Here is a 27,650-nt window from a genome sequence, read left to right on the forward strand (position 1 = left end):
CTATATCTTCCGGTCTGGTAGAGTGCCCTGCACACAGTGAACATGTCTTACGTTGTCGTGTCTTTAGCCTTCATAAGCTTCAGAAAGCAATGAATATAAACAATTGCCTTATTGGAAAGTTAGAGTAACAAGACTTTGTAACTTTTAAGTGTCTTGTGTGCAATTTATGACTTTTGTTCCTACTGCATTAATGTTTATTTGTCCACATTATGTGGTTATTTTGGGTACTCAAATTTGCCTGTTTTTCAAAGTTTCATTTTTAATCGTCATTGCTACATGATACTACAATTCCATCCATCCAATTTCTACCGCTTGTCCCTTTTGTTTATGTATTTTATAGTATTTGAGTACAATATAATGCATTGCATAATGATAATCACACACATATATACAAATACATGTATATATATATACAAATACATGTAATACACACACATATATATATATATATATATATATATATATATATATATATATATATATATATATATATATATATATATATATATATATATATATATACAGGGTTTCCCGCAGCGCTTTGTTGTTGTCCCACACACACAACCATCTGATTGGTTACACGCAGAGCGGTAACAGCCAATCAGCAGTGTGTATTCAGAGCGCATGGAGTCAGTGCTCACGGCAGAGGCAGGCAGAGACGGTGCGGGTTAGCAGAAAGGCGTTTAGCGGGTAAGCATAATGCAGCGGACTCTCCCCAAATGATAATAAACACCTCCCAGTCAACTACTAGCAACATCACTATGAGCCCGTTGACCTTCTAGAAATATAAGCGGCAGCTCAGCTCGCTCGCAGTCCTTGAGGTGAAGGCTAACTAGCTTTTAGCGTAACGTTAGCTCATTTTGCGGTGTATGCATGCGTGCGTGTGTGTATGAGTGTTACGGACAGCAAAGCCCTGTCCGTCTGAGAGAAAGACAAGCATTATTGACCTACAGTTAACTACTAAGTTATTTCACTTTACCATTTTCTGTGTTGAAGCAGCAAAAAAGGACATTATGTTAAATAAAGAGTTTCTGTCTCTGATAGGTGATATAATAATGTAACTGCATCATAAAGCCTACATGAACTCCATTGTGTTCAGGGATGAATAGTCTCTCCTATTGCTAGTGTACTATTTTTTCAGCTATAGTTACATTAATCATTAGTAATGTAGCAGCCTAGTTTTGAATGGCAGGGTCCCTGCTATCACATGTTGATAAAAATATAACATTTACATAATAAAAACAGGCTTCCCAAATGATGTAATAAATAAGCGTTTTTTTTCAAACGCTTATTGCAAACGCTTATTTACAGTAAGTCATTAATTGGACTTAGTAAATATTGACTTACTAAGACAAAATAATGACATACTTAGTATCTCAGGTCACTAGGACTGTTTTGTGTTTTGTTTTTACTTTACGGAAAAAATATCGAGATATATATCGTATATTGCCATTCAGCATACGGAGCGGAAAACACAACCAAAAATTGTAGGCTTCTTCACGCGACGAAGCCGGCCTACTTCACCACAGTTTGTAGTCTATTGCCCCCCCCAGGCAGCGATGAGATGGAGACGTGATGGTGGCGACAGGCCAAATTACACTGTTCCTTACACCCACCCAGCCGTCTCCGTTCGTCTGCCTGTCAAGAACAATTGTAAATATAAACTATAATACTTATATTGTGGCAATGTTAATATTTGTAAGATGCTAGATATTTCCAGTACAGCTAGGGCTATTTAAGTATGAACCGTGCACACTAAAACTGTTATTCATGGCGGGAACACTGCAAATGTGTGTCACGTGACGATTGATTGGGATTTTGGCCCTGTTCTTCAGGTCATGTCTCAAAGGGGTGGCGAGCAAAAGGAACAGGCCTATGGTCTTCAGACTGAAACTGTGGAGGAGGGATTCAGACGCTCTCTCAAACCGCCCACCCACACCATATCCCTTGTGACCCACTATAGTGCACCGTGAACAGTCAACTGCAGAGGGCGTGGGTATGAGTATGATTGATGTGATTAAAGGCCTACTGAAATTATTTTTATTTATTTAAACGGGGATAGCAGATCCATTCTATGTGTCATACTTGATCATTTCGCGATATTGCCATATTTTTGCTGAAAGGATTAAGTAGAGAACAACGACGATAAAGTTCGCAACTTTTGGTCTCTGATATAAAAAAAAGCCTTGCCTGTATCGGAAGTAGCGTGACGTCACAGGAGGAAGGGCTGCTCACATTTCCCCATTGTTTACAATGCAGCGAGAGCGATTCGGACCGAGAAAGCGACGATTACCCCATTAATTTGAGCGAGGATGAAAGATTCGTGGATGAGGAAAGTGAGAGTGAAGGGTTAGAGTGCAGGACGCCAGGGTGTATCTTTTTTCGCTCTGACAGTAACTTAGGTACAAGGGCTCATTGGATTCCACACTTTCTCCTTTTTCTATTGTGGATCACGGATTTGTATTTTAAACCACCTCGGATACTATATCCTCTTGAAAATGAGAGTCGAGAACGCGAAATGGACATTCACAGTGACTGTTATCTCCACGACAATACATCGGCGAAACACTTTAGCTACGGAGCTAACGTGATAGCATCGGGCTCAAATGCAGATAGAAACAAAATAAATAAACCCCTGACTGGAAGGATAGACAGAAGATCAACAATACTATTAAAACATGGACATGTAACTACACGGTTAATACTTTCCAGCCTGGCGAAGCTTAACAATGCTGTTGCTAACGACGCCATTGAAGCTAACTTAGCAACGGGACCTCACAGAGCTATGCTAAAAACATTAGCTCTCCACCTACGCCAGCCAGCCCTCATCTGCTCATCAACACCCGTGCTCACCTGCGTTCCAGCGATCGACGAAGAGACAAAGGACTTCACCCGATCACCGATGCGGTCGGCGGCCCGGAGACGGAGGAAGGTAAGGTGAGGTCGGCGGCTAGCGCGTCTGCTATCCATCTCAAAGTCCTCCTGGTTGTGTTGCTGTAGTCCGCCGCTAATACACCGATCCCACCTACAGCTTTCTTCTTTGCTGTTTCCATTGTTCATTAAACAAATTGCAAAAGATTCACCAACACAGATGTCCAGAATACTGTGGAATTTTGGGATGAAAACAGAGCTTTTTTGTATTGGATCCAATGGGGTCCGAATACTTCCGTTCTCTCTGTGACGTCACGCGCATACGTCATCATATCTAGACGTTTTCAACCGGAAGTGTCGCGGGAAATTTAAAATGTCACTTTATAAGTTAACCCGGCCGTATTGGCATGTGTTGCAATGTTAAGATTTCATCATTGATAAATAAACTATCAGACTGCGTCGGTAGTAGTGGCTTTCAGTAGGCCTTTAAGTGAGAGAAGCACACACGCCTTTCCATTTTCTGTGCATTCTAGTCAAAAACTGCTAGCGTGTGTACTCGTGTGTTTTACTATATCTGTCTTCTGGGTGAATATGTTCCAACAAACTAAGCAACTAAACATTTTTTCTACTGTGTGGTTTCATGTATCAGGTATGTCTTTGTCTGCCAACACAACGACTGAAAGAGTTTTCTCCAGAGTGTTTAATTCTGTGTTGAGTCAAATTTTGTCCATAGAAAAGCTTTCGCTTTAAATTAAGTACCGTATTTTTCGGAGTATAAGTCGCTCCGGAGTACAAGTCGCACCGGCCGAAAATGCTTAATAAAGAAGGAAAAAAACATGTATACGTCGCACTGGAGTATAAGTCGCATTTTCGGGGGAAATGTATTTGATAAAAGCCAACACCAAGAATAGACATTTGAAAGGCAATTTAAAATGTCTAAAGAATAGTGAACAACAGGCTGAATAAGTGTACGTTATATGAGGCATAAATAACCAACTGAGAACTTGCCTGGTATGTTAACGTAACATATTATGGTAAGAGTCATTCAAATAACTATAACATATAGAACATGCTATACGTTTACCAAACAATCTGTCACTCCTAATCGCTAAATCCCATGAAATCTTATACGTCTAGTCTCTTACGTGAATGAGATCAATAATATTTGATATTTTACGGTAATGTGTTAATCATTTCACACATAAGTCGCTCCTGAGTATAAGTCGCACCCCCGGCCAAACTATGAAAAAAACTGTGACTTATAGTCCGGAAAATACAGTAACTGTTTTTTTCTCCCGTGTGTGTTCTCATGTGATTAGACATCAGTGGCCTAGTGGTTAGAGTGTCCGCCCTGAGATCGGTAGGTTGGAGTTCAAATCCCAGCCGAGTCATACCAAAGACTATAAAAATGGGACCCATAACCTCCCTGCTTGGCACTCAGCAACAAAGGGTTGGAGTTGGGGGTTAAATGACCAAAATGATTCCCGGGCGCGGCGCCGCTGCTGCCCACTGCTCCCCAAGGGGATGGGTCAAATGCAGAGGACAAATTTCACCACATCTAGTGTGTGTGTGACAATTATTGGTACTTTAATCTTTAATCTTTAATGTGAGTGTGTGAATGACATTTACCGCAAACAGAACACCAAAATGTTTCTATCTTTTAAATCTTTTCTACTTACTATGTGTTCTTAGGTGACCGGACAAACGGCTCCTTCGAGTATAGCTTTTGCCACAAACTGAACAACTGAATGGTTTCGCTCCTGTGTGTTTCATTTGGTGTCGAGTCAAACCCTGTTTGTAAGAAAAGCTTTCACTACAAACTGAGCAATTAAATGGTCTTTCTCCAGTGTGAGTTCTCATGTGGTAAGTCAAACTGCCCTTTTGAGAAAAGGTTTTACAACAAACTGAACAATTAAATATTTTTTCTCCGGTGTGTGTTCTCATGTGTTGTGTCAAATTGCCATTTGTAGAAAAGCTTTTACTGCAAACTGAACAATTAAATTGTCTTTCTCCTTTGTGTGTTTTCATGTGGTCAGTCAAATCACCCTTTTCAGAAAAGCTTTTGCAACAAACTAAGCAATTAAATATCTTTTCGACTGCGTGTGTTCTCATGTGTTTGGTCAAATTCCACCTATGAGAAAAGCTTTTACAGCAAGCTGAACAATTAAATGGCCTCTCTCCTGTGTGTGTTCTCATGTGTAGAATCAGCTGTCTTCTTCGAGAAAAGCTTTTCCCACAAACTGAACAAAGAAAAGCTTTTTCTCCTGTGTGTGTTCTCAAGTGTTCAGTCAAACTGCTGTTGTGCGAAAAGTTTTTACCACAAACAGAGCAATTGAATGGTCTTTCCCCTGTATGCGTTCTCATGTGTACAATCAACGGATTCTTTAGAGAAAAGCTTTTACCGCAAACTGTGCAATTACATGGTTTTTCTCCTGTGTGCGTTCTCATGTGTAGAGTCAAACCGCTATTTTGAGAAAAGCTTTTACTGCAAACTGAACAATTAAATGGTTTTTCTCCTGTGTGTGTTCTCATGTGTATAGCCAAACGGCTCTCTTTTGTACATCTTGTACCACAAACCATGCAGCTCAAAGTTTTTTTACACGTCTTCTTTTTCGAGCAGTCGGCGTGTTTTTTGTCAGCGTGAGTCCTCATGTCACCTTCACAGTCTGCATCGCTGCTCAACGTTACTTCAACCTCGTCTTCAGCCTCACTATCTGATAGTGGAGCTAAGATGTTGTCTACTTGTGGTTTCTCTTCATCGTCCTCAGTCTTCACAGAGACAACAGTCAGTGGCAGCTTGGTGAGATCAGCTTCCTCCTGAGTGATCCAGAGTTCCTCCTCTTCCTTTTTAATGTGACGTGGCTGTGAAGTCTCCTGCTTCAAAGTGGAGCTGACCCCCTGCAGCTGAGGCGGAAGTTCTTCAGAATGACTCATCAGTTGCTGGATGTCTGAGGAACACAAACACGTTGAATGTGTTACGTTACGGTGCATAATCTTTGTGTTGTCCATAGGTCCGGTCGATTGTATGAACGTGATCGATGATAGTGATACGTTTCAGGTCGATCAGCTGTTAGCATACACAAACTCCATCAAACATAGCGGAAAATATCTTATAATAGCAATTTGGATAGCTAGCGTTAGCGATCATTGAATGTATATTCTACCATAACAACAACACGATTGCAAATTGTTATTTGCTTCTCTTGGAGCTACTTGTGTACGTGTGCACACGCTCCCTGCGCGTACGTGTTGAGGAGACCTTCTTTTTGTATTGTTTCAGTTTTGTAAATCCACCAAAACGTCACCGTAGAGTCATTGAGTCTATTCAGCTGATTGGAGAGCCAGGCAAGTGGGTCCATGAAGTTGACTTCTGTTTTGTTAGACCAGCCATTTTACTGTCGTGTTACAGGCACCGTTTGGAAACAATTTGTTGAAACAGTTTGTTTGAAAATGTCCATAGTTTGTATTCCTTGTTCAGCACTTAGCAAAATGCTACTTGCTGGATCTGCTTATCATCCAGCTTCTAAAACTTCCGTAGATTCAGGCTAAAAATACAAGGTTCTGGATCATAATTTGTCCCAAAGGAGTAGTTATTGGCTATCATGAAGTTTGTCATGATTAGTAGTTGTTGTTATTGAAGGATATAGTAGGGCTGGGCGATATATGGAATATACTCGATATATCGCGGGTTTGTCTCTGGGCGATATAGAAAATTACTATATGATGATATTGGAGTATACGTTCTTACGCAGTTGCTTTTAGCTGCGGGCATTACACTACAGGCTCTTCTCACTCTTCCTTGTCTCTCCTTCTCACTGAGACATAAAACAAGCGCACCTTCTTACATACGTCACATACTGTCGCGCGTGCAACGTCACACGCCCTCGCCGAGCAGAGAGGTAGCGGCATGGGTAACGTTAGCTGTGATGCTAGCGGTGCGAGTGGTAATACGAGAGAAAGAAGGTGCGAATCTGGTAACAAAGAATAATATATTCCCAAGAAAAACAGCAGGGGGTCCATCGTCTGGCGGTGGTTTGGCTTCAAGCGGGAAGATGTCGAACAGACAACCGTAATTTGTCAAGTATGCGGCAAAAGCGTTGCTACAAAAAGTAGTGTTACTGCTAATTTGTAGCATTATTTGAAAAGTCACCTGCTAGAGAATGAAGAGTGCTTGAAACTCCGCATGTCAACATCTCCGTTCGGTGCCACACTAACAAAATGCAGAGGCAACCATTTCCACATCAACACCGTATGAAACAAATAGTCAACAACAGAAGGAGAAAACGTCCGCAGGAACCTACCACATAGTGAAGGACATACACTATTTGATTTCCTATTATGCAGCTCATTTTTATTTGACACTTATTGAAATATCTTGTGTGTCATCATGCACAAAAGTGTACTTTATTTGTTTTAAACTATTGTAGTGGCGTTCTGTACAAAAAGTGCACTTTAATTTAGTGTTGTTTTGATATGTCATCTTAGTGACATCATGCACAAAAGTGCACTAATAGCTTGTTTTAAAATGTCTCTGACAATCTTGCACTTTCTGTTTGGAAATGACATGAATGTTTGTGCCACCGCTTAATAACGGTTTAATAAATACACTTTTGCTAAATTGACTTAGTTGTGGTTTCCCTCTCTGCATGAAAGTTTAAAAGTAGCATATATTAATGCAGTATGAAGAAGAATGTTTTAATGTAGACACATAGAATCATCATACTGCTGTAATTATATGCATCAAGTGTTCATTCAAGGCTAAGGCAACATATCCACATATATATGGTGTATCGTGACATGGACTAAACATATCCACATATATATGGTGTATCGTGACATGGACTAAACATATCCACATATATATGGTGTATCGTGACATGGACTAAACATATCCACATATATATGGTGTATCGTGACATGGACTAAACATATCCACATATATATGGTGTATCGTGACATGGACTAAACATATCCACATATATATGGTGTATCGTGACATGGACTAAACATATCCACATAAGGCTGAAACGACGCGTCGACATAGTCGACGTCATCGGTTATGTAAATACGTCGACGCCGTTTTTGTGCGTCGACGCGTCGCATAATTACGTCACACTACCGTCATGGCGGAGCGCAAAGCAGACTGTGCGAGCGAGGGGAAAAACGCACGCCAAAAGTCGTCAAAAGTGTGGGAGTATTTCAATACACGGCCTAATAATGTTGTTGTATGCACAGTGTCGAGCGTAAATGGTCTATCATAGCAGCACAACGGCTATGAACGAACATTTGAAAAGAAAACCATCAACCATCAACTAGTCAATCGTCCGCGTTAGCATACGTTGTCATCATTACACAAAAACATGAATGTGTCATTTGTATCTGCTAGGGGTGTAACGTTATGTGTTTTGTATTGAACCGTTTCGGTACGGGGCTTTCGGTTCGGTACGGGGGTGTACCGAACGAGTTTCTAAGCTAAAGCTAACTTTAGCTGCTAAAGTCTTAACAAGTTGCTTTGCTCCTTCTGCGGCTGCCTCTGTCTCAGCACGCAGCATTGTCCCACCCATACAACCATCTGATTGGTACACACGCAGCATTGTCCCACCCACACAACCATCTGATTGGTACACACGCAGCATTTTCCCACCCACACAACCATCTGATTGGTACACACGAAGCATTATCAGCCAATCAGCAGTGCGTATTCAGAGCGCATTTAGTCAGCGCTTCAGCGTGGAGCAGATAGGTGTTTAGCAGGTGAGCATCAGGCAGCGGACTCTCCCAAAATGATAATAAACACCTCCCAGTCAACTACTAGTAACATCACTATGAGCCCGTTGACCTTCTAGAAACTTAAACTGCAGCTCAGCTCACTCGCAGTCCTGGCTTGAGGTGAAGGCTAATTACCTCTCAGTTCCAGCCACATCGACCCCTTCTGAGCGCCTATTTTCAGCTGCTGGGAATATTGTAAACAAGAAAAGAAGCAAAGCAAGTAGACATGCTAACCTTTCTTCATTACAACTGTTAGTCACTCACTGGAATGAGTAGAATTGGTTATTGTGTACTGTGTTGGACTGGATGTTTATTTTGCACATTTTAAAAGCAATACTTAATGTTTACAGTGCTCCAGAATATTTAGATTGGCACTTTTTTGTATTGATGTTTATCTTTATTTTTGCACATTTTAGCAAATAAGCAATACTTTCACTTTTGTTGAAATGTTTACACTGTTACAGAATATTTCGTTTTGCACTTTTTTGTATTGGATGTTTATCTTTATTTTTGCACATTTTAAAGCAAAATAAGCAATACTTTTACTTTTGAAATGATTAAGATTTGCACTGGATGTTTACTTTTATATTTGCACATTAAAAAGCAAATAAGCTACTTTTAATTTTGTTGAATGTTAAAAGTTTTAAATGTTTACATTGTTACAGAATATTTTGTCATGTTGTTGTCAATGTTGACTGAGTGGCCATACTTTTTTTTTTTGTAAATAAAAGCCATGCCTTTTGAAAAAACTGGCCTACTTTTATTTTTTCATCTTCATTTTAAATAAAATAAAATAAAAAATAATCGGTAAAAGGAAAAATAATCTATAGATGAATCGAAAAAAATAATCTATAGATTAACCGATTAATCGAAAAAATAATCTATAGATTAATCGATAGAAAAATAATCGCTAGCTGCAGCCTTATATCCACATATATATGGTGTATCGTGACATGGACTAAACATATCCACATATATATGGTGTATCGTGACATGGACTAAACATATCCACATATATATGGTGTATCGTGACATGGACTAAACATATCCACATATATATGGTGTATCGTGACATGGCCTAAACATATCCACATATATATGGTGTATCGTGACATGGCCTAAACATATCCACATATATATGGTGTATCGTGACATGGCCTAAACATATCCACATATATATGGTGTATCGTGACATGGACTAAACATATCCACATATATATGGTGTATCGTGACATGGACTAAACATATCCACATATATATGGTGTATCGTGACATGGAATAAACATATCCACATATATATATGGTGTATCGTGACATGGACTAAACATATCCACATATATATGGTGTATCGTGACATGGACTAAACATATCCACATATATATGGTGTATCGTGACATGGACTAAACATATCCACATATATATATGGTGTATCGTGACATGGACTAAACATATCCACATATATATGGTGTATCGTGACATGGACTAAACATATCCACATATATATATGGTGTATCGTGACATGGACTAAACATATCCACATATATATATGGTGTATCGTGACATGGACTAAACATATCCACATATATATATGGTGTATCGTGACATGGACTAAACATATCCACATATATATGGTGTATCGTGACATGGACTAAACATATCCACATATATATGGTGTATCGTGACATGGCCTAAACATATCCACATATATATGGTGTATCGTGACATGGACTAAACATATCCACATATATATGGTGTATCGTGACATGGACTAAACATATCCACATATATATGGTGTATCGTGACATGGACTAAACATATCCACATATATATGGTGTATCGTGACATGGACTAAACATATCCACATATATATGGTGTATCGTGACATGGACTAAACATATCCACATATATATGGTGTATCGTGACATGGACTAAACATATCCACATATATATATGGTGTATCGTGACATGGACTAAACATATCCACATATATATATGGTGTATCGTGACATGGACTAAACATATCCACATATATATATGGTGTATCGTGACATGGACTAAACATATCCACATATATATGGTGTATCGTGACATGGACTAAACATATCCACATATATATGGTGTATCGTGACATGGACTAAACATATCCACATATATATGGTGTATCGTGACATGGACTAAACATATCCACATATATATGGTGTATCGTGACATGGACTAAACATATCCACATATATATGGTGTATCGTGACATGGACTAAACATATCCACATATATATGGTGTATCGTGACATGGACTAAACATATCCACGTATATATGGTGTATCGTGACATGGACTAAACATATCCACATATATATGGTGTATCGTGACATGGCCTAAACATATCCACATATATATGGTGTATCGTGACATGTACTAAACATATCCACATATATATGGTGTATCGTGACATGGACTAAACATATCCACATATATATGGTGTATCGTGACATGGCCTAAACATATCCACATATATATGGTGTATCGTGACATGGACTAAACATATCCACATATATATGGTGTATCGTGACATGGACTAAACATATCCACAAATATATGGTGTATCGTGACATGGCCTAAACATATCCACATATATATGGTGTATCGTGACATGGACTAAACATATCCACATATATATGGTGTATCGTGACATGGACTAAACATATCCACATATATATGGTGTATCGTGACATGGCCTAAACATATCCACATATATATGGTGTATCGTGACATGGACTAAACATATCCACATATATATGGTGTATCGTGACATGGACTAAACATATCCACATATATATGGTGTATCGTGACATGGCCTAAACATATCCACATATATATGGTGTATCGTGACATGGCCTAAACATATCCACATATATATGGTGTATCGTGACATGGCCTAAACATATCCACATATATATGGTGTATCGTGACACGGACTAAACATATCCACATATATATGGTGTATCGTGACACGGACTAAACATATCCACATATATATGGTGTATCGTGACACGGACTAAACATATCCACATATATATGGTGTATCGTGACACGGACTAAACATATCCACATATATATGGTGTATCGTGACATGGCCTAAACATATCCACATATATATGGTGTATCGTGACATGGACTAAACATATCCACATATATATGGTGTATCGTGACATGGACTAAACATATCCACAAATATATGGTGTATCGTGACATGGCCTAAACATATCCACATATATATGGTGTATCGTGACATGGACTAAACATATCCACATATATATGGTGTATCGTGACATGGACTAAACATATCCACATATATATGGTGTATCGTGACATGGACTAAACATATCCACATATATATGGTGTATCGTGACATGGACTAAACATATCCACATATATATGGTGTATCGTGACATGGACTAAACATATCCACATATATATGGTGTATCGTGACATGGACTAAACATATCCACGTATATATGGTGTATCGTGACATGGACTAAACATATCCACATATATATGGTGTATCGTGACATGGACTAAACATATCCACGTATATATGGTGTATCGTGACATGGACTAAACATATCCACGTATATATGGTGTATCGTGACATGGAATAAACATATCCACGTATATATGGTGTATCGTGACATGGACTAAACATATCCACATATATATGGTGTATCGTGACATGGACTAAACATATCCACAGATATATGGTGTATCGTGACATGGACTAAACATATCCACAGATATATGGTGTATCGTGACATGGACTAAACATATCCACATATATATGGTGTATCGTGACATGGACTAAACATATCCACATATATATGGTGTATCGTGACATGGACTAAACATATCCACAGATATATGGTGTATCGTGACATGGACTAAACATATCCACATATATATGGTGTATCGTGACATGGACTAAACATATCCACATATATATGGTGTATCGTGACATGGACTAAACATATCCACATATATATGGTGTATCGTGACATGGACTAAACATATCCACATATATATGGTGTATCGTGACATGGACTAAACATATCCACATATATATGGTGTATCGTGACATGGACTAAACATATCCACGTATATATGGTGTATCGTGACATGGACTAAACATATCCACGTATATATGGTGTATCGTGACATGGACTAAACATATCCACTTATATATGGTGTATCGTGACATGGACTAAACATATCCACAGATATATGGTGTATCGTGACATGGACTAAACATATCCACAGATATATGGTGTATCGTGACATGGACTAAACATATCCACAGATATATGGTGTATCGTGACATGGACTAAACATATCCACATATATATGGTGTATCGTGACATGGACTAAACATATCCACATATATATGGTGTATCGTGACATGGACTAAACATATCCACATATATATGGTGTATCGTGACATGGACTAAACATATCCACATATATATGGTGTATCGTGACATGGACTAAACATATCCACATATATATGGTGTATCGTGACATGGACTAAACATATCCACATATATATGGTGTATCGTGACATGGACTAAACATATCCACATATATATATGGTGTATCGTGACATGGACTAAACATATCCACATATATATGGTGTATCGTGACATGGACTAAACATATCCACATATATATATGGTGTATCGTGACATGGACTAAACATATCCACATATATATGGTGTATCGTGACATGGACTAAACATATCCACATATATATATGGTGTATCGTGACATGGACTAAACATATCCGCATATATATGGTGTATCGTGACATGGACTAAACATATCCACATATATATGGTGTATCGTGACATGGACTAAACATATCCACATATATATGGTGTATCGTGACACGGACTAAACATATCCACATATATATGGTGTATCGTGACACGGACTAAACATATCCACATATATATGGTGTATCGTGACACGGACTAAACATATCCACATATATATGGTGTATCGTGACACGGACTAAACATATCCACATATATATGGTGTATCGTGACATGGACTAAACATATCCACATATATATGGTGTATCGTGACATGGACTAAACATATCCACATATATATGGTGTATCGTGACATGGACTAAACATATCCACATATATATGGTGTATCGTGACATGGACTAAACATATCCACATATATATATGGTGTATCGTGACATGGACTAAACATATCCACATATATATGGTGTATCGTGACATGGACTAAACATATCCACATATATATATGGTGTATCGTGACATGGACTAAACATATCCACAGATATATGGTGTATCGTGACATGGACTAAACATATCCACATATATATGGTGTATCGTGACATGGACTAAACATATCCACAGATATATGGTGTATCGTGACATGGACTAAACATATCCACATATATATGGTGTATCGTGACATGGACTAAACATATCCACAGATATATGGTGTATCGTGACATGGACTAAACATATCCACATATATATGGTGTATCGTGACATGGACTAAACATATCCACATATATATGGTGTATCGTGACATGGACTAAACATATCCACATATATATGGTGTATCGTGACATGGCCTAAACATATCCACATATATATGGTGTATCGTGACATGGACTAAACATATCCACATATATATGGTGTATCGTGACATGGACTAAACATATCCACATATATATGGTGTATCGTGACACGGACTAAACATATCCACATATATATGGTGTATCGTGACACGGACTAAACATATCCACATATATATGGTGTATCGTGACACGGACTAAACATATCCACATATATATGGTGTATCGTGACACGGACTAAACATATCCACATATATATGGTGTATCGTGACACGGACTAAACATATCCACATATATATGGTGTATCGTGACACGGACTAAACATATCCACATATATATGGTGTATCGTGACACGGACTAAACATATCCACATATATATGGTGTATCGTGACACGGACTAAACATATCCACATATATATGGTGTATCGTGACACGGACTAAACATATCCACATATATATGGTGTATCGTGACACGGACTAAACATATCCACATATATATGGTGTATCGTGACACGGACTAAACATATCCACATATATATGGTGTATCGTGACACGGACTAAACATATCCACATATATATGGTGTATCGTGACACGGACTAAACATATCCACATATATATGGTGTATCGTGACACGGACTAAACATATCCACATATATATGGTGTATCGTGACACGGACTAAACATATCCACATATATATGGTGTATCGTGACATGGACTAAACATATCCACATATATATGGTGTATCGTGACATGGACTAAACATATCCACATATATATGGTGTATCGTGACATGGCCTAAACATATCCACATATATATGGTGTATCGTGACATGGACTAAACATATCCACATATATATGGTGTATCGTGACATGGACTAAACATATCCACATATATATGGTGTATCGTGACATGGACTAAACATATCCACATATATATGGTGTATCGTGACATGGACTAAACATATCCACATATATATGGTGTATCGTGACATGGACTAAACATATCCACATATATATGGTGTATCGTGACATGGACTAAACATATCCACATATATATGGTGTATCGTGACATGGACTAAACATATCCACATATATATGGTGTATCGTGACATGGACTAAACATATCCACATATATATGGTGTATCGTGACATGGACTAAACATATCCACATATATATGGTGTATCGTGACATGGACTAAACATATCCACATATATATGGTGTATCGTGACATGGACTAAACATATCCACATATATATGGTGTATCGTGACATGGACTAAACATATCCACATATATATGGTGTATCGTGACATGGACTAAACATATCCACATATATATGGTGTATCGTGACATGGACTAAACATATCCACATATATATGGTGTATCGTGACATGGACTAAACATATCCACATATATATGGTGTATCGTGACATGGACTAAACATATCCACATATATATGGTGTATTGTGACATGGACTAAACATATCCACATATATATGGTGTATCGTGACATGGACTAAACATATCCACATATATATGGTGTATCGTGACATGGACTAAACATATCCACATATATATATGGTGTATCGTGACATGGACTAAACATATCCACATATATATGGTGTATGGTGACATGGACTAAACATATCCACATATATATGGTGTATCGTGACATGGACTAAACATATCCACATATATATGGTGTATCGTGACATGGACTAAACATATCCACATATTAATAAAAGGCCATATCGCCCAGCCCTAGGATAGTGAATGTTCTGAAAATGTTTTTGCTGCCGGATGCTTAAAACGATCAAAACAGGAAAATATGACATGTTGTTATGATTGTGTTTTGCTCTTCCACTTTCTTCATTTGGACTTTTGCATTCTTTCATCTCCTCTGATGTGAACTCCACTACTTCCGGCTTCCTCCCACCTCCAAAGACATGCACCTGGGGATAGGCCCCTCCCACCTCCAAAGACATGCACCTGGGGATAGGCCCCTCCCACCTCCAAAGACATGCACCTGGGGATAGGCCCCTCCCACCTCCAAAGACATGCACCTGGGGATAGGCCCCTCCCACCTCCAAAGACATGCACCTGTGGATAGGCCCCTCCCACCTCCAAAGACATGCACCTGGGGATAGGCCCCTCCCACCTCCAAAGACATGCACCTGGGGATAGGTTGATTGGCAACACTAAATGGTCCCTAGTGTGTGAATGTTGTCTGTCTATCTGTGTTGGCCCTGTGGTGAGGTGGCGACTTGTCCAGGGTGTACCCCGCCTTCCGCCCGAATGCAGCTGAGATAGGCTCCAGCACCCCCCGCCACCCCCAAAAGGGACAAGCTATAGGAAATGGATGGATGGATGCCTTCTTCAAGCTAACAATCATGGCGGCTCTTTGTTTACATTGTTGAAAAGTTGGCTAATTTCTCATTAAGGCTTTCTTTAGGTCTTAAATTAGCTTCCAATTTACAGAACTTCAAGTCACTCACCTTCATCTTTCGTCTTTATCTCCGTTGGTGATTTGCTGGAAGTTGGTGGCGCTGATTCTCTTTCATGTTCTCTTTTAGCGGACGTCGCCATCTTAGCATAGCAGTAGTCGTCCATCTTCTATCACGTCTTCAATCTTCACTTCAGATATCGCTCCAAACTCAATGCACGTTTCGTGGCTTTGGAAAATACCAATTGAGATATTTGTTGCTATATTTGCAGTGAATCATATGACTTTAAGATCGTGAATTCGAAGAATCTCCGAACAACCATAGCATGCGGTCTTCTCTTTTTGCTTGGCTTCAAGTACATTTGCGCATGCGCTAGAAGCCCGCAAATTCCGTTTCCGACTCCACAACAGTTGTTTTTCAAAATAAAGGCAATTTAATCTTGTTTTAAAATGTATGATTTTTTTTCTTCAATGTTTGCCCTTTTTCTGGTTTGAACAACAGCCATCGAAAAAGTCTGTGCACGTGCTTGTATATATATACTTTTTATTTTCAAACAGTAGTTGTCCATTATTTGATGTAAGATACTTTTACTAACCATTGTTTTAAAACAAGATTAAAATGCCTTTATTTTGAAAAATCACTGCTGTGGAGTAGGAAACGGAAGTTGCGGGCTTCTAGCGCATGCGCAAATGTACTTGAAACCAAGCAAAAAGACGAGGACCGCATGCTATGGTTGTTCGGAGAATTTTCGGATTCACGATCTTAAAGTCATATGATTCACAGCAAATATAGCAACAAATATCTCAATTCGTATTTTCCAAAGCCACGAAACGCGCATTGAGTTTGGAGCGATATCTGAAGTGAAGATTGAAGACGTGATAGAAGATGGACGACTACTGCTATGCTAAGATGGCGACGTCCGCTAAAAGAGAACATGAAAGAGAATCAGCGCCACCAACGGAGAACAATCTGAAAAGCGAAGATGAAGGTGAGTGTGTTGCGTTCCCTCATTTGAAAGCTATTTGAATGCCAAGCCCTAAAAATAGAAATTAGCCGACTTTGTTGAACAATGTAAACAAAGAACCTGTTAGCATTTTTACCTCCATCAAAAATGGCGGAAATGTTTTTTAGAAGTTACCGCAGTAGTATCCTGCACCGGGAAAACTGCCTTAATTTAAATAAAAAGTGATATTAATCGAGATTGGAAAGTATATAGTTTGTATTTTTTGTTTAGCACTTAGCAATAGTGCTAATGGGTGAGGGCCGACATCCGGGCAACTGAGCTACATACGGGTTCTTCGAGCCATAGCAACCAGACTGGCGTTGAAAACAAACCGTTGCCATTACTCTTTAACCTGTCGACCTACGCTGGTTAAACCCGTCATTCTGCCTCCAAAATGCCAAAAAACTGTGTTGTTTTTGGTTGTGCTAACCACAACTGGAAACAGGGAAAACAAAGGTTGTATTTTGTTCTGCCAAAGCGTGATAAAAGCCCACAGAGACGAGACAAATGGCTCGCAGCTTTACACCGGGAAAACGAGGACGGTTCTCACTGGAGTCCCCCAAAGTCCCGGGTCGTGTGTTCGGATCACTTCGTTTCTGGTAAATATAAGGAACAAAAATCCACCTTCTTAACCACAACTTGGCTATACCGTCCGTGCTAATGTTGTACTTGTTGAATTTGTACCTTATAACGTTCGACAGCTGAAGTTGTTGTTGTACAAAAATAACATGCGGTATATACTATATAGTCTATAGCCTAGCTAGCTATTTTTGAAAACCGGACAATGAGAGGATACCAAAGGCAGCGTTAAGATGGACACCACCGGGAAAACGTAAGCCAGGGCGGCCAAAGAACACCTGGCGAAGAACAGTTGAAGGGGAGCTGAAAGAGATGAAGCTTACATGGGGTGAGGCACAGAGACGAGCATAGCAGCGAGATGATATGGCGTCGAGTCGTGGAAGCCTTATTTCCCATCCGGGAAGAAGAGGATTAAGTTAAGTAAGTAATATACTATATAGTCTATAGCCTAGCTAGCTATTTTCGAAAACCGGTTTTGTTGAAATTTGCACTTAACAGTTGGGTTTTTAAAAACCAATAAACCCTATAATTTTCATGTTGCCATTCAATACATGTAGCCCTCAAATCTCTCAATATTTTATACACTAACACTTGATCTTGTTGTTGATAACTTCCGCGTCTCTTTCTTAGTAGCGCGCAGGCTAAGCTAACTAGCAAGCTAAGCCTGAGAAGCTTTAAAGTTCACTGAGACGAGTCTGACGCAAATAATACATTTTCGTTTTTTCACACGATATGCGAATAAGTATAAATGCGTAAATGAAGGATTTAACGCCGACTTCCAAGCCACAACGCTCGTTAAATGCTTTTTCTGTCAATGCTGTGTTCGCTGTGAGCTGCTTTGTTTTCAACGAATTCCCGGTTGCTAGGGGATTGGTAGGCGGAAGTGACGTAGGTCCGCCCTCACCTATTGCTTGATCTGCTTATCACTCAGCTTCTAAAACTTGTAGTTCATCCTCCTTATATTCAGGCTCAAAAATATAAGGTTCTGGATCATAATTTGTCCCAAAGTATTCTTTCTTGGCACTCATGAAGTCTGCCTTTATTGGTAAAAGTTGGTGGTGGTGTTGAAGGAAATAGCGAACGTTATGATGCCTCTGTGTAAATAATTAGCCGCCGTTTGCTTAAAATGATAACAAATGATGAAAAGACGTAAAAATGACATGTTATTATAAATGTGCCTGTTATTACAGTACATATATACTTACAGCGTGTATATAAAAAGTTGCTGGAAGCTTTTGGATATTTCTTAGTTTTTTATTGGCGAAATAGAGTGCATCCCCATTACCTGCATTGTTAACTGACTTTTGCTAGCATTTATTTAGGAGTTAGAATCAGTGATGGGCAGTAGTGCACAACAAGTAGCGACGCTATGTAGCTTAACTACAGTTCCCAGTAGCGTGGCGTTAACTTAGCTATTTTTCCACCCATGTAGTGACGTAGCGTCCATCAAACGCTACAAAGAGAGAACATGGACTGCTAATCAAGGGCTGGAAAAGAAAATATATATTGCTATAATTATTTTATTTTATTGTTAATGTGATAGTTAGTTATTTGTTACTAATGTATACCTGGTTGTTCTTTTAGATTATATTTAAAATTGCGGTGGTACCGTTTTTACATTTTCAAATTAATACATTTGATTGATTGATTGAGAAGTTTATTGACATCTTAAAGAATTTAATCCATGTAATGCTTTAAAAAGGCAAATGGATGGCACAAAAAGCCAAAAGGCTTGTTTCCATTGTGGTCCATTAAATATTCATCACATTTGATACATTCAATAATAAAAGTTATACAACCTGTAGCATGCATATAAAAAATAATGTTACATTTTTTTATAAATGATGTACATATACATAGGGGTGTAACGGTACGTGTATTTGTATTGAACCGTTTCGGTACGGGGGTTTCGGTTCGGTTCGGAGGTGTACCGAACGAGTTTCCACACGAACATATGAAGTAGCCACCTAAGCTAAAGTCTTAACAAGCTGCTCCGCTTCGTTCTGTCTCTATGTCAGTACTCTACACAGCACCCAGCATTGTCCCACCCACACAACCATCTGATTGGTACACACAGAGCGGTAACAGCCAATCAGCAGTGCGTATTCAGAGCGCATGTAGTCAGTGCTTAGTGTTTAGCAGGTAAGCATCAGGCAGAGGACTCTCCCCAAATGATAATAAACACCTCCCAGTCAACTACTAGTAACATCACTATGAGCCCGTTGACCTTCTAGAGATATAAAAGGCAGCTCAGCTCGCTCGCAGTCCTGGCTTGAGGTGAAGGCTAACGGAACCGGGAACCTTCAAGTTGCTGGCAGGGCCGCTCTACCAACCGAGCCACGCCGTCCCATCCATCCATCTTCTTCTGCTTATCCGTGGTCGGGTCGCAGGGGCAACAGCCTAAGCAGGGAAGCCCAGACTTCCCTCTCCCCAGCCACTTCGTCCAGCTCCTCCCGGGGGATCCCGAGGCGTTCCCAGGCCAGCCGGGAGACATAGTCTTCCCAACGTGTCCTGGGTCTTGTCCGTGGCCTCCTACCGGTCGGACGTGCCCTAAACACTTCCCCAGGGAGGCGTTTGGGTGGCATCCTGACCAGATGCCCGAACCACCTCATCCGGTTCCTCTCCATGTGGCTTTACTTTGAGCTCCTCACGGATGACAGAGCTTCTCACCCTATCTCTAAGGGAGAGCCCCGCCACCCGGCGGAGGAAACTCATTTGGGCCGCTTGTACCCGTGATCTTGTCCTTTCGGTCATAACCCAAAGCTCATGACCATAGGTGAAGATGGGAACGTAGATCGACCAGTAGATGGAGAGCTTTGCCTTCTGGCTCAGCTCCTTCTTCAACACGTCCGCATTACTGAAGACACCACACCGTGAACAAGACTCCGAGGTACTTGTACTCCTCCCCTTGGGGCAAAATTTCCTCCCCAACCCGGAGATGACACTCCACCCTTTTCCGGGCGGGAACCATGGACTCGGACTTGGAGGTGCTGATTCTCATCCCAGTCGCTTCACACTCGGCTGCGAACAGATCCAGTGAGAGCTGAAGATCCTGGCCAGGTGAAGCCATCAGGACCACATTATCTGCAAAAAGCAGAGACCTAATCCTGCAGCCACCAAACCGGATCCCCTCAACGCCCTGACTGCGCCTAGAAATTCTGTCCATAAAAGTTATGAACAGAATGGGCGACAAAGGGCAGCCTTGGCGGAGTCCAACCCTCACTGGAAACGCCACGCTGTCCCAATAATGTTATGTATAGTATATTATTATATGTGTATATATACATGAATACACACATATGTATGGGCTATATATATATGTATATATATATATATATATATATATATACATGTATATGTGCGTGTGTGTATATTTATATATATGTAGATGTTACTTTACATGTAGTCGGCTTTCGGCCCTTGGCCAAATTTTTTTGGCCAAATGTGACCCTCGAGTCAAAAAGTTTAGAGACCCCTGCACTGGCCTTTCTAGAGCTTTCCAGCTCTTTAGTATTCAAACCATAACTGCATTTAAACATGTTCTACAACCTGTCACTATTTGCACTTCACGCACCCTCTTTATTAACCAGTAGAATTGTCCTGTGTTACCTTTCTTCCTCTCCACCATGTTATTGCTTGTATGCACTTTGTGTGTGCGTTTTGACACACTCAACATCATGCGCCTCGGCTCTGTAGTCACCGCCACACAGCGGCATTCAGATGAAAGAACGGTACCGGTACTTTTCAAAGGTGGTATAGTACCGATTTCAATTGATTAGTACCACAATACTTTATTAGTAGCAGTATACTGTACAACCCTACTACACACACATACAGTACATAGAAGAAAGTGTGTTTGTGTTGTTTGTGTCTTGCAGACGTCCAGCAGCTGATCGGTAATCCAGAAGAAGTTTCCCCTCAGTTAGGGGGGAGCTCCACTTTGAAGCAGGAGACTCCACAACCACCCTGCATTAAAAAGGAAGAGGAGGAACTCTGCATCACTCAGGAGGGAGAGTGTCTTCTAGGACGAGAGGAAGCTGATTACACCAAGTTTCCACTGAGTATTCTCTCTGTGAAGACTGAAGATGATGAAGAGAAACCACAAGTAGACAACATCTTAGTTCCACTATCAGATAGTGAGGCTGAAGACGAGGTTGAAGAACCTTTGAGCAGCGATACAGACTGTGAAGGTGATATGAGGACTCACACTGACAACAAACACTCTGAATGCTCTACAAAGAAGAGAGGTAAAACATGTTTGAGCTGCTCAGTTTGTGCTAAAAGTTTTACTAAAAAGAGCAGTTTGAGTCGACACATGAGAACACACACATGTGAAAAAACATTCAGTTGTTCAGTTTGTGGCAAAAACTTTTCTCAAAATGGCTCTTTGACTCAACACATGAGAACACACACAGGTGAAAAACCATTTAATTGTTCAGTTTGTGGCAAAAGGTTTTCCCAAAATAGGGATTTGACTAAACACATGAGAACACACACAGGTGAAAAACCATTTAGTTGTTCAGTTTGTGACAAAAGCTTTTGTCGAAATAGCCATTTGACTCAACACATGAGAACACACACAGGTGACAAAACATTCAGTTGTTCAGTTTGTGGCAAAAACTTTTCTCAAAATGGCTCTTTGACTCAACACATGAGAACACACACAGGAGAAAAACCATTTACTTGTTCAGTTTGTGGCAAAAGCTTTTCTCAAAATGGCTCCTTGACTGAACACATGAGAACACACACAGGTGAAAAACCATTTAATTGTTCAGTTTGTGGCAAAAGGTTTTCTCAAAATAGGGATTTGACTCAACACATGAGAACACACACAGGTGAAAAACCATTTAGTTGTTCAGTTTGTAACAAAAGCTTTTGTCGAAATAGCCATTTGACTCAACACATGAGAACACACACAGGTGAAAAACCATTTAATTGTTCGGTTTGTGGCAACAGCTTTTCTCAAAATGGCTCTTTGACTCAACACATGAGAACACACACAGGTGAAAAACCATTTAATTGTTTAGTTTGTGGCAAAAGGTTTTCTCAAAATACGGATTTGACTCAACACATGAGAACACACACAGGTGAAAAACCATTTAATTGTTCAGTTTGTGGCAACAGCTTTTCTCATAGCGGCTCTTTGTGTCGACACATGAGAACACACGCTGGAGAAAAACCATTTATTTGCTCAGTGTGCTGTAAAAGGTTCACATATAATGCAGACGCAGTTAAACACATAAAAACACACAAGGGAAAATAACAAATTAGCTGTTTAGTTTGTGGTATGTTGCTCATATGTGGTGACATCCACCCTACCCAAGACCTCCTCACTGCTTCTTTCACAAATATCTGAGGTATTCATATAAACTTGGATTAGTTGAAGCATAATCTTATCCACTCATGACCCCATGTCTTCTCTGTATCTGAAACCTTCCTGAACAGTAAGATAGATGATGCTTCAAGTGCTTGGTTACTCCTTCTTCAGTCCAGGGACCTGGGGCCTCATGTGTCAAGTTTGTGCACGCTCAAAAACCTGCACTACACCCTTTTTCACTGCAAAGTTGAGATGTATCAAAACTGACGTTCATGCATAAGTGATGCTGGGTAACTGTTCCCACAATGGACCACAATGGAAACAAGCCTTTTGGCTTTTTGTGCCATCCATTTGCCTTTTTAAATTATTACATGGATTCAATTCTTTAAGATGTCAATAAACTTCTCAATTAATCAGTCCCAAAAAGTGTCAACTTTTACTCCTCAAACTGATTGATGTGCAAATCAGAGACATGAACAATTAACCCCCAACACCCACAACCCAACCCCCACCTCCCTCGACTTTCGGGCATAACAGGTTCAATCCGGCCCGTGAGATTAGTTTGTTAAGAGTAAAAATCAGCTGCATTTTTCAATGACTTTTACTCCTCAAACTGATTGATATGCAAATCGCTGACATATGAACAATTAACGATCGTTTAGAAACTGAGTTCGGAGATGAAGTGACGCCAGAAAGACCGCGCCCCACACAGGAAGTGATGTCAGAAAGAACTCGCCACAGCCAGCTTCATAATAAAGCGGTATCGTAACTCGGAGCTAACAACTGGAAATATGGAGGCGAGTCATCCAGACATGCCCGTGTTTCTCCTTCTTCTACATGTACAGACACTTGTGGAAATCACACATGAATACCTTAAGAGAAAGCGAATGCAGCTATTTGGGATACAACACTTCTCGGACGAGAAGAGAACTTTCCAATGTGTGATTCACTACAATAGGGCCCCAAAGCACACTGGATTCCAGTTAATTGAAATACCACAACACTGGATATTGTTAAGATAAGTTAAACTTAAGAATTTGCACACAAAGCAACACTGGAAGTGACTATGACGTGTGCATATTCCGCGCGTGCGTATTAGGTCTCGTTACGCCGGCTGACGGGAGGCGGGGAGGGGGTCTTAAACGGTGGCATTGTGTGTGTGTGTGCAAGGATAAGGTTAGGTGGGATTTACCCTGGATAACCTACTTGGTGTAAACGGGTCCTAAAAAGAATATATCGCGTTACCATAAATGAATGATGATTAATCACAGTGTTCGTTTAGACCGGCGCAGGAAGGCATTGCACAGGCAGCGATGATGTCACACACCAGTGGTAGAGGGGTGTGCTCTGTCCAATAATGAATTTTTTGCCGACATTCGGATATTGTCTAACTCTTAATTACCGATTCCGATATCAACCGATACCGATATGTACAGTCGTGGAATTAACACATTATTATGCCTCATTTTGTTGTGATGCCCCGCTGGATGCATTAAACAATGTAACAAGGTTTTCCAAAATAAATCCACTCAAGTTATGGGAAAAAGTGCCAACATGGCACTGCCATATTTATTATTGGAGTCACAAAGTGCATTATTTTTTTTAAACATGCCTCAAAACAACAGCTACAAAAACAATGAAGGCGCACAGCTTCAGTCCAGAGTATACCAGAGTAATAAAGTACACAATAACATAGTCCTCCTTTAGTGCAAGACTGCCTGGCATACTGTATAACAGGAAATTATAAACTGGGCTCAATCTGCCCTGCTCTAACGTATTTGTATGAGTAACACAAATGTGCTGCAAGCTAGTGGTGAGTGCTTGAAGTGGCCTAGCAGTCAGTCAGAGCTTCTGAAATGCTGCGTTGAGACAGGGCACCTCTGTTCACTGCAAGCTGCAAAGTGTGTGCCATGCAGGGCAGACTAGCCACACCAAACTCCACCGTAGCTTTTGCCACACTGCGTGCGTTGTCCCTGACCACAATGTGGGCTTTCGCCTTGGGGTGGTTTTTGTTGTATTTTTGTCTTTTCTCGGCGGAGTCTTTAAGCGACAACTGTGTGGTACTACTTTTTTTCAGTGTTTGCTTTTCATCCATCTTCCGCTTGTATTCATCGTGTATCTCCTTATGATTCTTGAAGAGGTGGGAGATCTAATTGCTCGTATTAAAGGCAGACGTCTTGGTTCCTCCTCGCATAACCAACTTTTTGCAGTCATTGCAAATTGCCAGTTTTTTTTATCCGTCAGAGACACTTCAAAATAATCCCAAACCATAGACATGGTGTCGTTAGTCAGTCACCAAGCGAGCTCGCTTGTTTGCCACGGCTACAGCACCGGCAACAACACACTCTTGTTGTTATGCTACGCTCGTGGTGGTTGGATGAGGTCATCAAGCGTCGCCAGTAAACCTCTCATGCTGCAGTTGTCAACTCCTGTGTTGTGTGTGGGAGAGGGGAGAGGGGAGGGGCTGCTGACAGGGAGACGCAACTGCTCTGTACTTCTCCCTACGTCCGTGTACCGCTCCATACAGCGGCGTTTTAAAAAAGTCATGGATGTTACTTTTTGAAACCTAAACCGATAATTTCCGATATTACATTTAAAAGCATTTATCGGCCGATAATATAGGCAGTCTGATATTATCGGACATCTCTACTTGAAACTGGTTTTGATAAAAAGGAAAAATCCCACATTTCAGGTTAATGAGTGATTTGGTGGGAGTGTAGCTGTTGCTGAGAGTTTGCATGCTTTAAATATGTTTCATACATATATAAATATTAATAAATAAGTTAATGATGCAGAGTTATAAAATATTATTAGGAAATGTGTGATTGTAAAATCTCCTGAGCAAAATGTAAATGGATTGTGTTAATTGTGTTGCAAAGCGGAAGGATTGTTGTGATGTTGCGACCCCACGGACTGTAAACAAGGCAGAACATGCAAGAGGGGAGGGTGCTTGAGCACGTTGTCTTCAGCTCCTCCAAACATTGAAGTGTATTCCATGATTTGTGCAACACTTCAAGCAAGTGATTATTAGAACCTCTTTTTGTTAAAAGCAGCCAACGAGGTATTGTATTTTTGTCATTTCATTTCTTTCTGAGTGTTTATTGATGTGAAATCAAAGTCTGATGTACTGTATTGTACTGTATTTTGTAAGTTCTCACGGCGTGTTGGCGTGGATGGTGTGTACAGCAAGAAGGAGTCAATAAACGCCCGTTTTACAAAAACTAACTTTCCTGTGTTGCCGTGTATCGAACGGAGCTCCACTAACTGTCTGGTGTTTTACAGGATTCATGGAAGTTTATTGTCATAGCAGCACACGATACACATGAGATGGCACACAATTTAGTAGCACGTGAACAATAGGATTGGTCCTGGTGGAGATCTACACTCTTAGTGCTTTTCTTCTTTATTCAGAGTAATCATTTGACTTTCTAAAGCATGGGTGTCAAACTCTGGCCCGCCGTGTACTTTCACTTGGCCCTTGAGGCGATATCAAATTAACACTAAAGCTGGCCGGCCGATTATATACAGCGGCGGTGCCGTGGTAACACCGCATTCACCACCAATTCTCCTCCCAGGAGACTCCCAAATTTCAGTGCCCCTCATGAAATGGTCACTGAAACAATGTTAGTCCAGTCACATGATATGTGCGGCTTCTGCACGCAGTCGCACACAAAAGTGAATGCAACGCATACTTGATCTTCATTGATACAGGTTACACTGAGGGTGCCCGTAAAAAAATAACTTTAACACTGTTAGAAATATACGCCACACTGTGAATCCACACCAAACAAGAATGACAAACACATTTCGAGAGAACATCCGCACCGGAGCACAACATAAACACAACAAAACAAATACCCAGAATCCCATGCAGCCCTAACTCTTCCCGGCCGCAATATACACCCCCGCTACCACCAAACCCCGCCCACCTCAACCGACGCACGGAGGGGAGGGGGCGGGCGGGGTTTGGTGGTAGCAGGGGTGTATATTGCAGCCCGA

At 40.3% G+C, this 27,650-nt stretch overlaps 3 protein-coding genes across 3 annotated transcripts in view; 1 reads left to right on the top strand and 2 right to left on the bottom strand.

Moving 5' to 3' along the window:
• The window catches only part of LOC133632307 (gastrula zinc finger protein XlCGF17.1-like), a 607,858-nt gene that overhangs the window by 140,927 nt on the left and 439,281 nt on the right, over positions 1-27,650 (bottom strand). The window lies entirely within an intron of this gene.
• Positions 4,482-5,815, bottom strand: LOC133632327 (gastrula zinc finger protein XlCGF57.1-like). The gene has a single exon (XM_062024708.1). It carries the CDS (start codon positions 5,803-5,805, stop codon positions 4,543-4,545), a length of 1,263 nt encoding a protein of 420 aa, XP_061880692.1. The 5' UTR covers positions 5,806-5,815; the 3' UTR covers positions 4,482-4,542.
• LOC133632317 (gastrula zinc finger protein XlCGF57.1-like) lies at positions 17,469-24,015 on the top strand. The gene is made up of 2 exons (XM_062024691.1): positions 17,469-17,740; positions 22,213-24,015. Exons 1-2 carry the CDS (start codon positions 17,638-17,640, stop codon positions 23,595-23,597), a joined length of 1,488 nt encoding a protein of 495 aa, XP_061880675.1. The 5' UTR covers positions 17,469-17,637; the 3' UTR covers positions 23,598-24,015.

This window comes from Entelurus aequoreus, linkage group LG17 (genome assembly GCF_033978785.1).
Source record: "Entelurus aequoreus isolate RoL-2023_Sb linkage group LG17, RoL_Eaeq_v1.1, whole genome shotgun sequence".
Taxonomy (NCBI): Eukaryota; Metazoa; Chordata; class Actinopteri; order Syngnathiformes; family Syngnathidae; genus Entelurus; species Entelurus aequoreus.

Coding starts and splice junctions, on each gene's coding strand:
- LOC133632317 (XM_062024691.1), top strand. CDS start 17,638: ATGGACGACTACTGCTATGCTAAGATGGCGACGTCCGCTAAAAGAGAA. Junction 17,741..22,212: donor TCTGAAAAGCGAAGATGAAG/GTGAGTGTGTTG, acceptor TGTGTCTTGCAG/ACGTCCAGCAGCTGATCGGT.
- LOC133632327 (XM_062024708.1), bottom strand. CDS start 5,805: ATGAGTCATTCTGAAGAACTTCCGCCTCAGCTGCAGGGGGTCAGCTCC.